The following is a 16,947-nucleotide window of genomic DNA, read 5'->3' on the forward strand; positions in this document are numbered from 1 at the left end:
AACAGCTGTATGCAACATCCCTATGCCTAAAGCTTTTTTAATAGAATACGGTCTCAGTTACACCACGAAGTACATTAAAAACCTTGTGTGCAGATTGAAATAATATTAAGTTGCATGAAGAAAGCAAAGTTTCTGCAAAATTGTTTTAAGTTGAAAAAGCCAAAATGGGGAGAAAGGGGAGACTCAAAGAACCTCTGACATCTCGTTAGCAGACCTACACAATTCAACTGCATGTGTGATTATGGACTGCTGGGGTCCCTAAAATAGAGGTGGTTTGGAAGGTGACACTCAGGGAGCTTATAGGGGAGAATGGGTGAATGCAGCACATCCCTCATGTACAGTGTGCAACCTCGGCCCCTCCTTCACCATTTACCCAGAGTCGCATGTGCAGCTGCACTGCCAGAGAGCCCAGCTGAGGGCTCCAGAGCATGGTTCAGCTGTTTGTAGCCTGCCACTTGCCTGTGACTGGCAGGCTGCAACCAGCTTCACCACCAGTGCCCTTGGTGTGGTTTGGGTGGTGGCGTGGCTGTACACTCATTTCTGGGTGGATGGCTGGGGAGGGGTCTGGGTTGCAGACCAGGCCGTGGCTCTGGAGCCTTGTGCAGCTGTTTGCAGCCTCCCAGATGTAGCCAGTCTGGGCTGCTTGCAGCCTCCTGGCCATCTGCTGCAAGTAGCCCAGGCTCTGACCAGCAGCAGCTGCCCAGAGCCCAAGGCTGCCTGTTGCATACTAAGCAAATGACCTTGCATGCTATGTTGTGGCACATGTGCTGGGGGTTACCAACCCCTGACTTAGTGCAATGTAATCATTTTAAGTAATGTACCCCCTAAATAGCTTGCTCTTCAACAGTGTTTCATTTGTTTTCTATTTCTTTTTCAGTGGTGTCCATTTTAACTCTCAGGCAATTGCTCCAACCATAGAGCAGATTGATCAGTCATTTGGAGCAACACATCCAGGAGGTAGGTTGCAGCTTTATTAAGTTACTTAAAGTGTGTATAGATAATGAACAGAAATGTACCTTTCTGTGCTGCGCCTTTCAGGATAAAGGGTAACTAGAATTGAATGACCTGTTGTGTTGTCCCCAAGCCTTCTGCACAAATTTAAGCATAAGACTGAAGTAATACCAGCCTATAACCAGGGGGAAGAGCTTCATTTAAAGTAGGCAAAATGTCCCTTTTAAAGCATCTATTCTCCTGTCTGTTACCTCAGCTAAATTCATTTGGAGTCCTTCAGGCTGGTCTCAAATAGGCTACAACCAGTGTCTCCTATGTTATTGAGGGGATTTCTTGCCACATTAATGTTCTGTAGACAGTATCTTAAGCAACCAGTTACAGGGACTAAGTGATACAGATAGCCCTGCACTATTTTATGGTTAAAATAATGCAGGTGGGGGGAGACATTGCTATAGCTATAGCAATTGGATATCAGATTGGGATCAGTGAATGTCCTTGACTTCCTTATTTAAATCAAGTAAACTTAAAGATATGACTGGTTTATTTGGAAATGTGTAAGGGAAGAAAAGCTCATAAAGCTATGAATTGATATTTGAACCATAAAAATATGTTTACAGCTATAAGACTTGTTTATTTGATAACTAGCATTCTTTATAACCATGTAAATTGATATACATACAGTTTTACTAGAAGTAGTAGAACAGCATGACTTCTTGAGCTGTAGCTACCCCAGATTCTGTATGCTCATTGTATCCAAATTAAAAATCTGCACTAGTTTGCTTATCTGATTCTAATTGTCATGATGTCTTAATTCACTCATAGAAAATACATTTTCTCACGTACAAAAACTCCTTCTTCCTTTAAAAGGTACAAGTGTTCCTGCTAGTATCTGTGTCATGGTTTTCACTAAAATGTGACTGAATTTTATCATGCAGTGCAGGTTTAATGCATATTTATACTTTCCTCCTTCAATAAATACACTTCATGGAGCCTAGTAAGAACCACTTTGAGGATTCAAAAACTTTACCCCAAATTGGGAATATATTTTGGCAAATCAAAACAAAAAACAAACGAATTCCATGTCCGATTATCAAGGGCATTCTCTTTTGACTTCAGTCTTCTTTTAACATTTCAAAATGAAAAGTTGTTTTATCTCAGAATCAATGGAATTTTCTCTCACTGACTTTTTTCATGAAACAAAGCTGAACAATTTGGATCTTGAGAGGAATGTGAAAGATTTCCCTTGGAAGAAGAACGTTTGTTGCCTTTTATACCTAAATATTAAGAAACATTTGTAATAAATGAGAACTGATGTAATTTGCCTAATGAGATACTGTGTTTGTTATGAGGGGTCAGAGCAAAACTTCTCCAGCTGGCTACAGGCTCTGGAAAAGATGCATTGTATATTCATTGCATGTAGGTGATCTGAGTAATTTTCCTGTTTAATCAAAACAATTTTGAGGGGGGGGGGGAAGGGGGGGTTTGCATGCACAATCACTTTTCAGTGATGAGAGCCCCCTGAAAGAGAGGATGAGGAGGGAACAAATTTAAGAATGTTTGAGCTGATTCAGAGCCAATCTGCAGCAAATGTAAATAATGATCTTTTGGAAGCTTAAAATGATCTGTTTTCCACTGTATCAGAGTTTTTTTTTGTCTGTTGGTTAAGCTTATCTGTCTAATCAAAGTTCTTATATATAGCAGCTGATGAAGTAGACTGTAGCTTACAAAATCTCACACCTTTCTGAACAAGTTAGGCATTAAGGTGTTGCTCTTAACCAATGACTGGAAACCAGGCAGACCTCTCTGTAAAAAGTTTGCAAGTGACCAGGCTGAATTGCCTTACCTTGATATTAGTGCACTCAAGTGCATGTCCCAGTGCCATGATATACACCTTTCTTTTCCTCCTCAGCATTGTCTGAACTGGTGACCCATTTTGGAGCTGAGAAACTCAAACATGCTTCATAATGCACACAGAATTGTAGTTTGTAAAAGAATGCCAAACTGTTTTATGATCTTAAATGTGAAATCAAAAAAAAAAAAATGAAGCTTCCATCTTCAGTAAATGGGATGAAGAGGAAAAACTTCACTTTAAGTCTCTCCCTTTCCCTCCCTCCATTTTTTGCTGTTATTGTCTACTGACTTCTTTTGCAGATACAGTGGGTACAATGTGTAAAAAGAACAATCTCTGTATGCTCTGTTCTACCCAGCCAATAGCAGTAACAGACTGAAGCTTGGTAGCAGCATTGTCAAAATGGTTTCTGTGCTGCTGAACTGCCTTAGTGTTTAATTCTGCAAACCTCAGAAGACAGTCTGTCTTGTTAGAGTAAATTCTTAGGGGTCTTTCATTGCCTCTTGTATTATGCAATTCTTTTAAGTAAATTAAAACATTAAATGTCATGTGATGACAGTCAACTTTTTGTATTCCAAATTTAGTCATGACCTTTGCAAACTGACTAGTAGACTTGTTTCTAGTGACAAGACCTAAACAGGCTGGAATTAGCACATGTGAGCGTTGCATCCCTGTGCCATTCTGCTGTTGCAGGGCTAGCTGGGGCCCTCGTGCTAGATGCATCTTTGGGTGGAATGTTCCCTAAGCTGTAGGACCCTGGATGTTGGAGTCCTTCTGGCTCAAAGTACTGAATTTGGTGATCTTTAAGCGGCTATGCCAGTTAGGTACATTGTTTTTAAAAAGGCTGAGGGCATGCGTCCCATAATGGTGAAGGGACAGAAAAGAGGTTGCTTGGTAGCTTCTGCTGATTTAGTTATTCCAATGATGCTGAAATGTAATTGTATTGTTAATGATAAATTAGTGAGGCTTAGATAGATTTTTTTTTTTTAAATGGCTAAATAGGTAGATTTAAGGCATCCTGTATGCTTTATTATTATTATTATTATTATTATTTCCCTTATTTTGAGGTATTTCATTTAGGGAAGTGAACAGTTAAATGACTAATTGATAACTAGTTATAGCTTACTGGTTATCATTTAGTGTAGGGCAGGGTGTAGTCCAGCAGGGAATGGGGAGAAGGCAAGCTGTGTGGTGCCCCAGCAGGAACCAGAAGGCAGCAGGGCAGGCAGGAAGGAAGGAGGAAGGGGGGTGACTAGTATCTAATAGTTAGGCTTTGTGGACCCTGGTGCAACTGCTTGCAGACTCCCCGCTTTCTGCTGCAAATAGCCCAGGCTCTGGGCAGGCTCCTGCCTCCTGCCACGTCATCCGGGCTGCTTGCAGCAGGCAGTGGAAACGCTACGGGCAGTTGCATCAGGGTCCACAGAGCATCACTATTATGTACTAGTTCTACCCCCCTCATTTTTGCCCCCTACTCTGCTGTCCACAAAGAGCATGGGGAGTACGGAAGTCAGAGCCTGGTAGGTGTAAGGTGGACATGGGATGGCTCCCCCAGGCCTGCGGCTCAACCCTGCAGTGCACCCATTCGCCTTCCCTGTCTGCACCCAGGCCTGGACTCATAATGAGCCAGGCAGGCCCTCCGAGGCACAGCCCTGGGGAGTTGCTGAGTCCCCACTGCACCTTGGAGGGGCTGGAAATGCCCTACTGGTGCCAGGCTGGACAGGGCGCCCTACTGGTGCCAGGCTGGACAGGGTGCCCCACAGGCCAGGCTGGAGCAGCCTCACGTGGTCCAGGCCGGGGGTTGCTATACTGATTAATTGTTTAACCATTGTAATTACAACAGATTAAATGGATATTTTTAAATTAGTGTTTAGATCCCTAATTTCATTTTTAATTTGTTTATTGTGATAAGACATCTTGGCATTCTACATCATTTTTCTTAAATGTCATCACGTTTTACTGAGGTAGAGGTGGTGGCCAAGAAGCAAATGAGGCAATTTAAAGTGCTGTTAGGTCTGAACTGTGCCATTTCATAACTCCTTTTGGGTTTTTTTTCTCCCCTTCCTGCAGTGTACAACTCAGCTGAACAACTTTTTCACCTCAATTTCAGAGGACTTTCGTTTTCCTTTCAGTTAGACTCATGGACTGAAACTCCAAAGTATGAGGTCAGGAATTTTTCCTAGTTAATACATGGTCTCTGTTGTTTTTTTCTCTCTAACATTTGCAAAATATTGCCTGTAGGCCTGCCTCACTTTTCAAGCAAAACAAACCATTCATTTGAGTAGAATTTAAATCCTGAATGTTTTCCAAATCAAAAGTTTATGCCTGGCTTTTAGCTGAATATTGTTCTACTTTCATTGCCAAGTGGGAATGGCAGTTCCATTATTGAGATAAATCTCAGAAATTTGTCTCTTAACTGTGACTTCTCCATTAGTATTTAAAAATGTTTTAGGTAAACAAGTCTTGCTTTTGCTTTAATATCAAAAGATATGTGGCTGTCCTTTTCTCAATTCTGTTTCAAATTCTTTCAAAGCTAAATTTCACAGGTGTATTTTACACAGTTGCATTTAAAAGACTGCTCTTGTGTGAGTTGGGAAGCCAAAATAAATGTTTGGTATGTTGTTCATATTTCCTTAATTACAAAATATTCTGATGTTACTAAATACTTAAGTGGGTAAGCTTCCGTACCCATTGAAACCTGTAACAAATATCATGCTCCGAATATTTCCACTGGATGTAAGATCAGGTGGACTGCAATTCCCATTAACATTAATGGAAATATTATCTATAACTTACAGAAATGAACCCTAGTGTGTTACGCATTCTTATCAAGTAAAGATAATTGTATATAGTGAAATACTAGATTCCAAGATGATAAAGAGCAGAAGTAGAACTAAGAGTGGAAGTAAGTCAAATTAGTTAATTAGCAAAAGGGCATGTGTCCTCACTATATTAGGAGCCTGGTGCTTTATGAGTTACACATTTTGACTAATATAGTAATCCTGGATAGTTCCAAAACTTCTGTGACTCAAGAGAGGCAAGTGGTGCTTCTCTGTGCAATTACAGTTCTTTGACAGTCTCCAAAATAGCTGATAACATTGACACATCATGTTCAAAGCATCAGGTTACCTTCAAGAAATTATTGGAGAAATTAAGTTTTTAGTATAAGAGGCAAAGATCTTCTGTAGATTATAAATTCATGTAGACATAGAAAACAAAGAATAGGATAAAATGGTCAACATGGGGAGGGAGTGGGAGAGGCGGAGAATGCAGTCTCTCACAGAAGTGTCCTGGGAGAGGGACTAAGGAAGTGGTTACATTTTCTTATGTCAAAGTTGTTTGCTTAAGACTAGAGAAACTATGACATCGCATCACATTTCTATGAAGAACACTGAGCTTTTGAAACTTACTGGGTAACAAATTGCAAGCACCATTGGAGAGGTTTTCAAATCATTGTAAAACTATATATAAAAGAACACTGAAGCAGACTGTTGGAGAGAGGGGAATATTGAAACACTATAGATAAGTGAAGGGGTACATCAAAACATGTTTTTCAGACCAACAGAGGGAGAAATATTAATTATAATTTTGGGGGGATTTATTGAGGTATTACAAAGCTGGTGTGAGTAACATAACAAAAGATAACTGACACCTTCAGTTTTAGATCTCATTTTGTTGTTTACTAGTACTATACGTAATGTAGCATACCAGTGCAAATGCTTTTAAGAGATGACAGACTTAAGATGCTAATCACAGACTACAGACTTAATCAAGAACATTTTAATTTGTGGGTCCCTGTAAGGCCAACTGAAAGACTGCTGCCATTTTTGACAGATAATAGAATTGAAGAAGAATCAACAAATGCTATAGTGCAAGCTGTTATTGTCTTGTGGCTCGTTTTCACTTTTGTAGTAGGCATAATTTCAGCTTAACTAATCCTTGAGGCTTACAGTACATGCTTATGAATACAGTTGTTTCTGGTGCAGGATTTTGAACTGAAGTGGTTTTGCACTTATGTAGTATACGATACAGTCAGTGAGAATCATTTTGTATATCCACAGCCTAACTTTGCCCATGGCCTTGCTTCTCTACAAATTCCCCATGGTGCAACTGTGAAACGTATGTACATCTACAGTGGAAACAGTCTGCAAGATACAAAGTATGTATATAGTTGGATCATGGAGGGTTGTTAGAACAAATTTAAGAAATCTGATTTTTCTCTCTTACATTTTATTTAGACTTGAATGAATGATAAATATATATGAAATTAATTGGCTAGTACCATTTGTTCCTTATTTTGGATACCAGCAAATATATCATTTTCAGTAAATCATCTTCAGATATGTCCACAGGTTGCATGCAGACAAAATTATCCAAGATGAGATTTGAGACTGAAATTTTTTTTTTGTATTTGCATTGGTAGAAATTGGGGGCCTGTTGCACTATTCTAAATAACTGAGATTAAAATTAAATCCATGGTTTGAGGAGAATTTGGTGGAAAACAGTTTCCTTCAATCTCACTTGATTACAAGACATGAGGATGCAAGATATATGTGTAGAAGTCTGTGCACTCATACAGTTTGTTTCTACGCTAATGACATGTGCTTAGCCAAATCATGCTGAGCAGGGGACTGTTGTTTGTGTTAGACCTTACGTAGTGTTTAGAATGATGGGACCTTGATTAAGCCCTTAGGATCTACAATAATGCAAATGATTCATAACATAGTAACTTATATGCTCATATGGTGTATGATGCATGTATTCTTTGGTATACTTCTGTCCCACTGTCATCTAGGGAACGTAAGCATTCAACTTGTATGACCATGGGTTGGAGTAGCTCGTATCCTTTCACAATGGGGGAATATATCCTTGTGTCCTAATACCAGTTAGATGAATTATTAAATTTGAGTAAAACACCTTTCAAACATCAGCTTCATTCAATCTCATAATAAACGTTATATTATACAATTAATTGGAGGTTCATTATTTCTAAAACAATGACTCTGAGGACTCTTCAATCAAAATTTGACACTTCTCGTAATTTGTTCCTTTTCCATTCTAAATGCAAAGACTTACGTCAGGATTTTGTTATTGGAAGGATTGTGAGTAACTGTCAAAATAACATGCCAATGGATTAATGAGCAAGAGGGATACACTGTAATGATTATATGTTATTTTAGAAAATGTTGCTTATATCCCTCTGTAGCATGTTGCATTTTAATGTAATGCATTTAATAGTATCCTATTGGATTCTTCAGTGTGAGAGTCTGTTCAAAAGCTTAGCTCAGAGGGCAAATAATTAAGTCATTTGGGTAAAGAAAAACTTTGGATACATGGGAAAAGATTTTAAGTGAGATGCACAAGCTCTATGGAAAGGGACACTCAACAGAAAGAAGCCACCTGAAAAATCCTTACCCATTACTATTAATATTATACTCAAGATGATGATTATAACTGAAAGACTGCAAGCAGACCATGTCAGGATTGCTTTGAATTAAATAGATATAAGTATTGTATTTCCCTCATTTTCATGCGAACGAATTTTAAACCAAGGACTCTGAAACATGTTCCAAGAGGTGTATAAAGTCTGAACTCTAGATGTAGGTGTGTAACTTCCAGAGACTAGCAACTCATTCATTTTCATGATAAAAGACCCTGTCTTTCTTTCACACTGCATGTTTATTCTTTTTGCTGTGTAACAAATTTGTTCAATAGTATCAACTTTTCTCAACTGACTTATCAGTTTCAAAAATTAGTTTTCCTCTTTTTTCATTCAGGGGAGTGTAGGTGCTCCCATATCAGTTCTGTATATTGTATTTGCTTCTCTCAAAATTAACAGACAGTTCTAAGCTTGGGCCTATCCTGGGTATTTTTTTGGTACATCTTATCTGTTTCAGGGCTCCCATGATGCCACTCAGCTGTTTCCTTGGTAATGTGTATGCAGAGAACGTTGACGTTCTGAGAGATGGGACTGGACCCTCAGGTTTACGGCTCCGCTTACTCACTGCAGGTATTACTGAAGACAGGTGTTGAGTTGCCCTTAGGTCGGGAAAAGGACAAATTTGACTAAATCATGTATAGGTCATTTATTATGTTTCCTGGGAATGTTTCAAAAGTGTTTTGTTTTTATTTTAAAATATAAGCCATTGTATAAAAAAAGAACCTACTGCTGCTATGTATCCGTACCTCTGGATGATCACAGGTGGCTGTTGAATTTCAGGAATACTTGTGTTTTTATAGTTCCTAGTTCATGGTGTCTCTTGATGGTAATAGATTTTATTTCTTTGAGTAGCCATGGGGGGAAAATGCAGATACATCCCAGGAAACAAAGAGACTTCTGCTAGGCACTCATTGTTCTGTGCACTGAACCCAGCTGTGAGATGCTTAAGTTTTAATGATGAATCCTCAAAGATGTGTAAGAAATGCACCTTACAATGCTGTCTTAAACCTAGCATTCTAAATTGAATTCAGTGGTAAACAGTTCTGCTTTGGAGTAGGCTGAGAGTTGTGTTGCTGTGATGGTCCAGGAAATGTAGATGAAGCAAGGATTTTTAATAATGTCTTTTATTGAACCAGCTGTACAGTTCAGAGAGGTGTTGCTTCTTTCTCCATGCTTCCATCTCCCAACTATACTTTTGGTCCAATAAAAGTTATTACTAAAAATCCTTGCTTCTCTGTATTTGGAAACAGCATTGTGAGTGACAGACTGTTTGGTTACTGTCCCACATATCGCTTTAAAGTCTTACCTAACTTTAAAGGAAAAATATATTGCTGCAGAAAGATGCTTGCCAGTAATTCCCCTTTTAAAAGAATTTAAAATATTGTCAAGCAGTGTAGTCAGTTTACTCAAAATTCTTTTGAATAGCAGATCCTGTTTTTTTTTCCTTAAGAACTTTTCAAGCATATTTATGTTGAAGAAACTCTTTAAAATGTATTCCCAATATACAAAAGATGGAAAAAAATAAGGTAAGAAATAAAAACCAATGAATAAAAAATATAGCAGATTTGTTAAAGTTACTTTGCTTCTGTCTTTACAGAGGAAGATAATGGAGAGCTGCCTAGGACAGGGATCATATATCCTGATGTATTAGGGAAGGAGTTAGCTATATTATCCTGATAATGTAAATGATTTTGAAAAATTGGTCACTTCTAAGGTAGAGTGTCGAATCTAGATGAAATACATGCCTGAGTTTTAAAGGAAACATTTATTACAATGTTAATATTTTATTATTTATTTTACATGAATTGTCAAACTTCTAAAATTTGCAGGACAGGCTTGCAATAGGCCATTATTTCCTTGTTCAACTTAGCACCTTTAGGGAATAGATTCCACAACCTTTCTAGAATTAACTTCTCTGTATGCATCTTGATTGTTTTTTTATTTATTTTTTTTAAGTTAAAACTGCCTTAAGGAGATTGGGGATGGGAGGAAGAGTGGGTCATTCCAGTTTTGTTATAGTTAAGAGAGAGAAGTACTAGCTATTGGACCAGGAGATGGAGCAGGGGTGGGCAAAACATGGCCTGGGGGCTGGATGCGGCCCACCAAGCCGTTCTATCCAGCCTGCAGGGCCCCTAAAAAATTTAGAAAATTAATATGTATCTGCCCCTGGCTGCTTATCATGTGGCCTTCAATGGCTTGCCAAAACTCAGTAAGCAGCCCTCCGCCCAAAGTAATTGCCCACCCCTGAAATAGAGCTTGAATACCTTTTCTTGACTACTAGGAGAGCCTTCTCAATTATGCTGAGAGCACTGTTAGGTGGTAAGGAAAATGTCATTTTCCTTTGGCTTTTGGAAAGCATAAATTTTAAAATGACAACTAAGTAGACCCTCTCTCAACCCTTGAAGAAGCCAGAAGACCTATGGTGACCCAGTCAGTAGCTAGACACTCAGGGTATGCCTAATGGGCCGAAGAAATGTAGGGTTTATCTTTCTGTGAGCATGTCTTCATTGCAAACTTATTGATCCAAGCAGCTGGGTGTTAAAACACTATGCTACTCTACAGATAGCACCTCCCAAATTGGAAGCTAATTACTCATGGGCATGCTTTTTAGTAGTGAGAATTTCACACTGCACCCACGACATCATGGTAAAGCGATTACACATGGGAGGTCCCCATGTAGAGCAGTGAGACCTGTTTGAGTGACTTACAGCCAGGTACAGAAAAATGGTGATAAAAGTAACCTATTGTGTTCATGCAGGTGAAAGGCCCTGGTAGGGTGCAGCCCATTGTATCTGAGGCTCTGCTACTTGTCTGTATGTAGCAGTTAAATGGTCTTTGGCCATGAAAGATTAGAAATTTAGATGGCTTCTCAGAGTTCAATATCCAGAATTCTGTGAACAGTGTTGAAGCCATTGTTGGTGAAATGCAGTGAATTTGGCTTTCTAAATTGACAATCTCTACCTAACCAGCAGCAAGCCGAGCTGAAAACTTAATCATTCAGTGTGTAATACCCTTCAGTGATGCTTCAGATATAAAAGGAAGTAATTTCTTTATTTGTTAACCTGATTTTTGGATTAAAATGGCAACTTTTGCTTGGCAAACAGTTTGAATACAGGGCTTACAGATAATTAGTAATGGGATGTTACTTACAGTGATTTGTCTTATAAATAATATGTTTCAACTATGCATCTATGCATTAGAAATTCATTGTTGTTTTTAATAAGGCTTGTGTATATATGAATGCATTTGCTGCATGTTCCACAAAATATAGGAATCCATAAAAATATCACTGTACGTTTCCTAACATAGAGCGGACGAAGAATTTTGATCCATGGTTTCTACTTTTTGACTCTTCAGATAGCAACATGTTGTGTTATAGTTTTTAAAATACTTCAGTTACTGCAATTTAGCCTTTTTAAGGAGAGAACTAATTCTTGGCAGTTGAAGATGATATCAGCTGATCAAATTTGGATTTGACTGTGAAAATGAGTAAATTACATCTTGTGAAATGAGAAGAGGCACAGAAATATGCATCTTAATATGCTTTCCAAGAGAAAGCATTGCTAAACTTGACCATTAAGGTATGGGCCTATGTCACAGTCAGCAGTAATATCACCTAGATTTGAGACTTTTTTAATAAATAAACAGCCAGAAGTGAAGAATTAGATTTGCGTTATTAACATGAGACTTTTTCATTTTCTCCAGGTTGTGGCCCAGGTGTACTAGCTGATGCTAAGATGCGGGTATTTGAACGCTGTGTGTATTTTGGTGATTCGTGCCAGGATGTTTTGAGCACTTTGGGGTCTCCGCATAAGGTCTTTTATAAGTCTGAGGACAAGGTAAGAAAATGCATTTGTAATCACAGGGCAGTTTCATAGTTGGTAGGGTCGGAAGGGACCTGAGGAGATCATCTAGTCTGACCCCCTGCCGTGGCAGGAAAGAGTACTGGGGTCAAACAACCCCGGCCGGATGTTCATCCAGCCTCCTTTTAAAGACCCCCCAGGGTAGGAGCCAGCACCACTTCTTTTGGAAGTTGGTTCCAGGTCGTAGCCGCCCTGACAGTGAAATAGTGCTTTCTAATGTCTAGCCTGAAACTACCCTCCGCTAGCTTGTCCGTTGTTTCTTGTAACTCCCGGGATTGCTCGGAGGAACAGAGACTCTCCCAATGCCTGCTGGTCCCCCTTGACTAGTTTGTAGACTGCCACTAGATCCCCTCTCAGCCTTCTCTTTTGGAGGCTGAACAGGTTCAGGTCCCTTAGCCTCTCCTCGTGGGGCCTGCCCTGCTGACCCCTGATCATGCAGGTGGCCCTCCTTTGGACCCTCTCCATATTGGCCACATCCCTCCTGAAGTGCGGCGCCCAGAACTGGACGCAGTACTCCAGCTGTGGCCTGACCAGTCTTGCGTAGAGGGGGAGGATCACCTCCTTGGACCTACTTGAGATGCATCTGTGGATGCACGACAAGATATGGTCGGCCTTCCTGACCGCGTCCCCACTTTGTCGGCCCATGTTCATTGTGGCATCAATGATGACTCCAAGATCCTTTTCTGTCTCAGTGGCGAGAAGGGAGTTCCCCAGCCTGTAGGTGTGCCGCTGGTTCTTCCTCCCCAGGTGCATTACGCTGCACTTGTCAGTGTTGAACCCCATCCTGTTCTCTTTGGCCCACCCCTGTAACCTGTCTAGATCCGCTTGCAGCCTGTTCCTTCCTACTAGCATACTCACTTCACCCCGCATCTTAGTGTCACCTGATAACTTGAACAGGGTGCTTTCTACCCCCTTGCCCAAGTCACTGATGAAGATGTTGAATAGTGCGGGCCCGAGGACTGAGCCCTGGGGAACTCCACTGCCCACATCCCTCCAGGTTGAATAAGACCCATCCACCACCACCCTCTGGGTGCGGCCCTCCAGCCAGTTAGTAACCCATCTGACTGTGTGGGCATCAACACCACCGTCTCCTAGTTTCTTACTGAGAATGGGGTGAGAGACCGTATTGAAGGCCTTCCTGAAGTCCAGAAAGACTATATCCACTGTGACACCTGCATCCAAGGACTTGGTGACCTGGTCATAGAAGGCCACCACGTTGGTTTGACGAGACCTGCCCCTAATGAACCCATGCTGGTTGCCCCTGAGCATAACCTCCCCTGCTGGCCCTTCCTGGACATGTGCCAGGATAATTCTTTTGAAAAGCTTCCCCAGGACTGAGGTAAGACTCACGAGTCTATAGTTTCCTGGGTCCTCCTTCCTCCCTTTTTTTTGAAGATGGGGACCATATTGGCCCTTTTCCAGTCCTCCGGCACATCGCCCAAGCACCATGAGTGCTCGTAGAGCTGTGCCAGAGGTCCCGCAATGACCCCTGCTAGTTCCTTCAGCACTCTGGGGTGGAGATCATCAGGACCTGTGGATTTAAATGCATCTAGTCCCTCCAGAAGTTCCCTGACAAGGTCCTTATTAACCCTAGGCCTGGGTGTTCCACCCACAGGGCCCTCGGGGGGGGGGGTGGAATATCCGGGTCCCTCCTCGAAATACAGGGGCAAAGAAATTGTTGAATATGTCAGCTTTACCGTCAGGTGAGATGACCAGATTTCCTAGCGTGTCCTGCAGAGGCCCCATGTTACTTGGCACCTTCTTTTGCCCCCCTATGTATTTGAAAAAGGACTTCTTGTTGTCCTTGATCTGGGTAGCTAGTCCCAGCTCCATTTCCGCCTTGGCCTTCCTGACCGCCCCCCTACATTCCCAAGCTACCGAGGTATAGCTCTCTCTTATGATGGCCCCTTCCTTCCAACGGGTGTATGCCTCCTTTTTTGTTTGGAGACATTCCTGGATGCTTTTGGTGAGCCATGGGGGCCTTTGCACCCTCTTGCCCCCTTTGATCCGTGAAGGGATTACTTCCCTTTGAGTTTGGAGGATCATTTTAAGGAGCGACCACTCTTCCTGGACACTCAACTCCCTCCAGTGTTTGTGTTCAGTTCAATTAAATGTGTAGAATTTCTCAAATAAAGTGAAATCATAGTGCGACACCAGGTACTCACTTGTGGACAGGATGATTATGTACGCAGGTATAACTTTCATTGGTTTTGTGAAGCAGTGTACATTATGCCAAGATTGGGAACGTGGAAGGTGTGCAGTCATCTCGAAGTAGCTTTTGCAGCAGGTGGCCTTTGCTGTGCTTTACTGCTAGGTACTACTAGAGGAGGAGCTACTAGACCTTTTTATTTTAAAGCAAATAGATACCCAGTAGTGTTTTGCCCCCTGACTCTTCAGAAGGTGGAGTGAAGTTATCCCAGTTCAGTGGTGACGCGTATCCCCTGAGAGCACTGGTGTACCCCCTGACAGGCCGTGCTCCCCGCTTGGGAGGGGGCAGATGGGAGCACTGGTGCTGCCGCCCCCCCCCCCCCCCGCGCGCGATCGCCAGCCAGGGAGTGGGAGCGATATGGCCACTTCCAATTGCCCTACCCCCCCCCCAAATTGGCTGTGGGAGGACCCCCTCCTCCCCCCCAGTTGCTGATTTGGTTGCTGGGAGGGGGCACATGCCCCCACTGACTGACTAAGGTGGCACCAGTCGCCCATGCCAGTTCAGGTGTTTACATCCTCTATTTCTCCCTTTTTTATACTGGTGTAATGCTGGGTTGCTTGTTTTTGTTTTTATTCAGAAAATAAAAAATAAGGTCACATTTGTGTTTTGAAAATTTGCTCTTGTTGTTAAAATACTGCCAGTAGCAGGTAACATTTAAGTATAACATTTTCAATTTAAATATAATTTAAAACTACCTTTGTAGCAAATGTTTTAATAGTGAAAACTGCTAATAGTATCAGTTTTATACTTTTTCATTTACTGAAAGATGTGGAAAAACTCCATGAACCTTTTTCCTGCACAAGGAAATGCAGTGTGTGTTCTCCAAATATTTTTAGATGAATTTGTAGGTCTTGGATATCACCTGCTCTTTCTGTACTACAGGGAGAAGGCATTTTTCAATGGTGGCTTTGCCCATCATACCAGAGGGGAAATGAAGAACATAGCTGTGCTCAGGCACTACCGGGTGACCTGGCGAACCTAGATTTATTTAGCTTAGAGATATTTACTTGGTAACCTTGTGACCAAACCAAAGTTGAATCTGCCACAAACTACTTTCTCTAGGACTAAAAGACCAATAAGTTTTGATACTTATTGCAAGTGTCTCACCAACTATGATTTAGCGTCTCTTATTGCTATGCAGAGATGTAGAGGGTGCATTAAAATGGAACAGTATAGAAAGGTGGGTTTTTTTTCATGATGTGTAATCTCTTATTTGTTGTTAAAATCTTTAGTCCCAGTAGAATAATCTTAATTTATTGTGTTATAGACAAAAAAAAAAAAAATCCCTTGCCCATCTTTTTGTCAGTATCTGTCTGTCTTTTCCTTAAGTAGGATTTCCTCTTTGAAAATCCTCACAAATGTTGAAGAAAGCTAGGATCTAACTGTTGAATGTGAATAGTCTCTGAAATTTCCTTATCTCTTAATTGAAACAGAGTCCCTTTGTGCAAATCATATTATACACAACTTACACTACACTATCTCAAATTTTAGGTTTTAGGATTTAACTTGAATAGAAATCATTGTAAGGACATGTGATTGAATGTTATCCTGCTGACCACACCTTCACTAATGTAAGCATCAGTAAGGAAATCTAAATGTGGGTTTTTTTACAGATGAAAATTCATTCGCCCTCCCCCCATAAGCAGGTTCCATCAAAATGCAATGACTACTTCTTTAACTACTTCACCCTTGGAGTGGTAAGTTGAAGATTTCCATAAATAAAACCATTTTAACTTTGAATTGTCCATCCACTGTTCCCTTCATAATTGTCTAATGTCAGAGGTTGATATAGGCACTGATATCTTGTGAAACCTTCATTTGCTGCCTCACAAATCTGACTATGGAAGATGAGACTTTGTTTGTTTGATTGATATTTTTATGCACTTCTACCAGTGCATAAAGGCTCTGTAAAGTTTGGGGTTTTTAATTTTGGTGTTACACAACAAGCTTTCCTATCTCAAGTTATGCTTAATGTGTAGGAACCACAGGCCCTTGCTTACAGATTCAAAGTTCCTCTTGTCCCAGCAAATGCTTTAGCATGCCTGTGCCTAACTGTCTTCATATTTCTCTGGTATTTGTAACCATGTTTTTTCCATGCTCCTCTTCAATTTAACATGATCAGAAATTGAGGTTCTAAATATCTTGAATGAGTATAAATTGAATGATAATAGACGACCTTGCTTATAGAAGTTGCCAGTGTTACAAGTATTAATACATTGTCACGTTAGCAATATAATTATGGTTGGGTTGTCAGTTTCTGGGGGAAGTAATGAATTTGCATTTACAGATATTTCTCTCAATTTTTCTTTAAATAGCACCTTTTCTTGTTACTTTTAATATGTAATTACACCTGCCTTGATGTATATTTAGGGTACACTATATTCCTTCACAACTCTTTCTTTTCATGTCTCTCCTTTTTTGCAATAGGATATTCTTTTTGATGCAAATACTCACAAGGTGAAGAAGTTTGTCCTGCATACAAATTATCCTGGTCATTACAACTTCAACATGTAAGTTTAAAGTATTACCCTAAAAATGAATTACAGATCTGCCAACCATAAAATCCTGTAGTCTCTGCCAAGCAGCTTTTGGCCACTATTGATGGGGTAGAATTTGGAGCCACCACTAATGGGGCTAT

The 16,947-nt window shown here is 40.6% G+C and overlaps 1 protein-coding gene across 5 annotated transcripts in view; it reads left to right on the top strand.

Annotated features, from left to right (window-relative positions):
* PHAF1 (phagosome assembly factor 1) overlaps nt 1-16,947 on the top strand; it is a 63,433-nt gene that overhangs the window by 30,171 nt on the left and 16,315 nt on the right. For all 5 annotated transcript variants that reach the window (XM_059713736.1, XM_059713735.1, XM_059713737.1 and 2 more), the window contains 7 exons: nt 878-957; nt 4,868-4,962; nt 6,859-6,956; nt 8,695-8,807; nt 11,943-12,076; nt 15,923-16,006; nt 16,737-16,819. In XM_059713736.1, the coding sequence (XP_059569719.1) occupies nt 878-957; nt 4,868-4,962; nt 6,859-6,956; nt 8,695-8,807; nt 11,943-12,076; nt 15,923-16,006; nt 16,737-16,819 (687 nt within the window). The remainder of the gene's footprint in view (nt 1-877; nt 958-4,867; nt 4,963-6,858; nt 6,957-8,694; nt 8,808-11,942; nt 12,077-15,922; nt 16,007-16,736; nt 16,820-16,947) is intronic.

The sequence above is a fragment of the Alligator mississippiensis genome, chromosome 10, assembly GCF_030867095.1.
Source record: "Alligator mississippiensis isolate rAllMis1 chromosome 10, rAllMis1, whole genome shotgun sequence".
Taxonomy (NCBI): domain Eukaryota; kingdom Metazoa; phylum Chordata; order Crocodylia; family Alligatoridae; genus Alligator; species Alligator mississippiensis.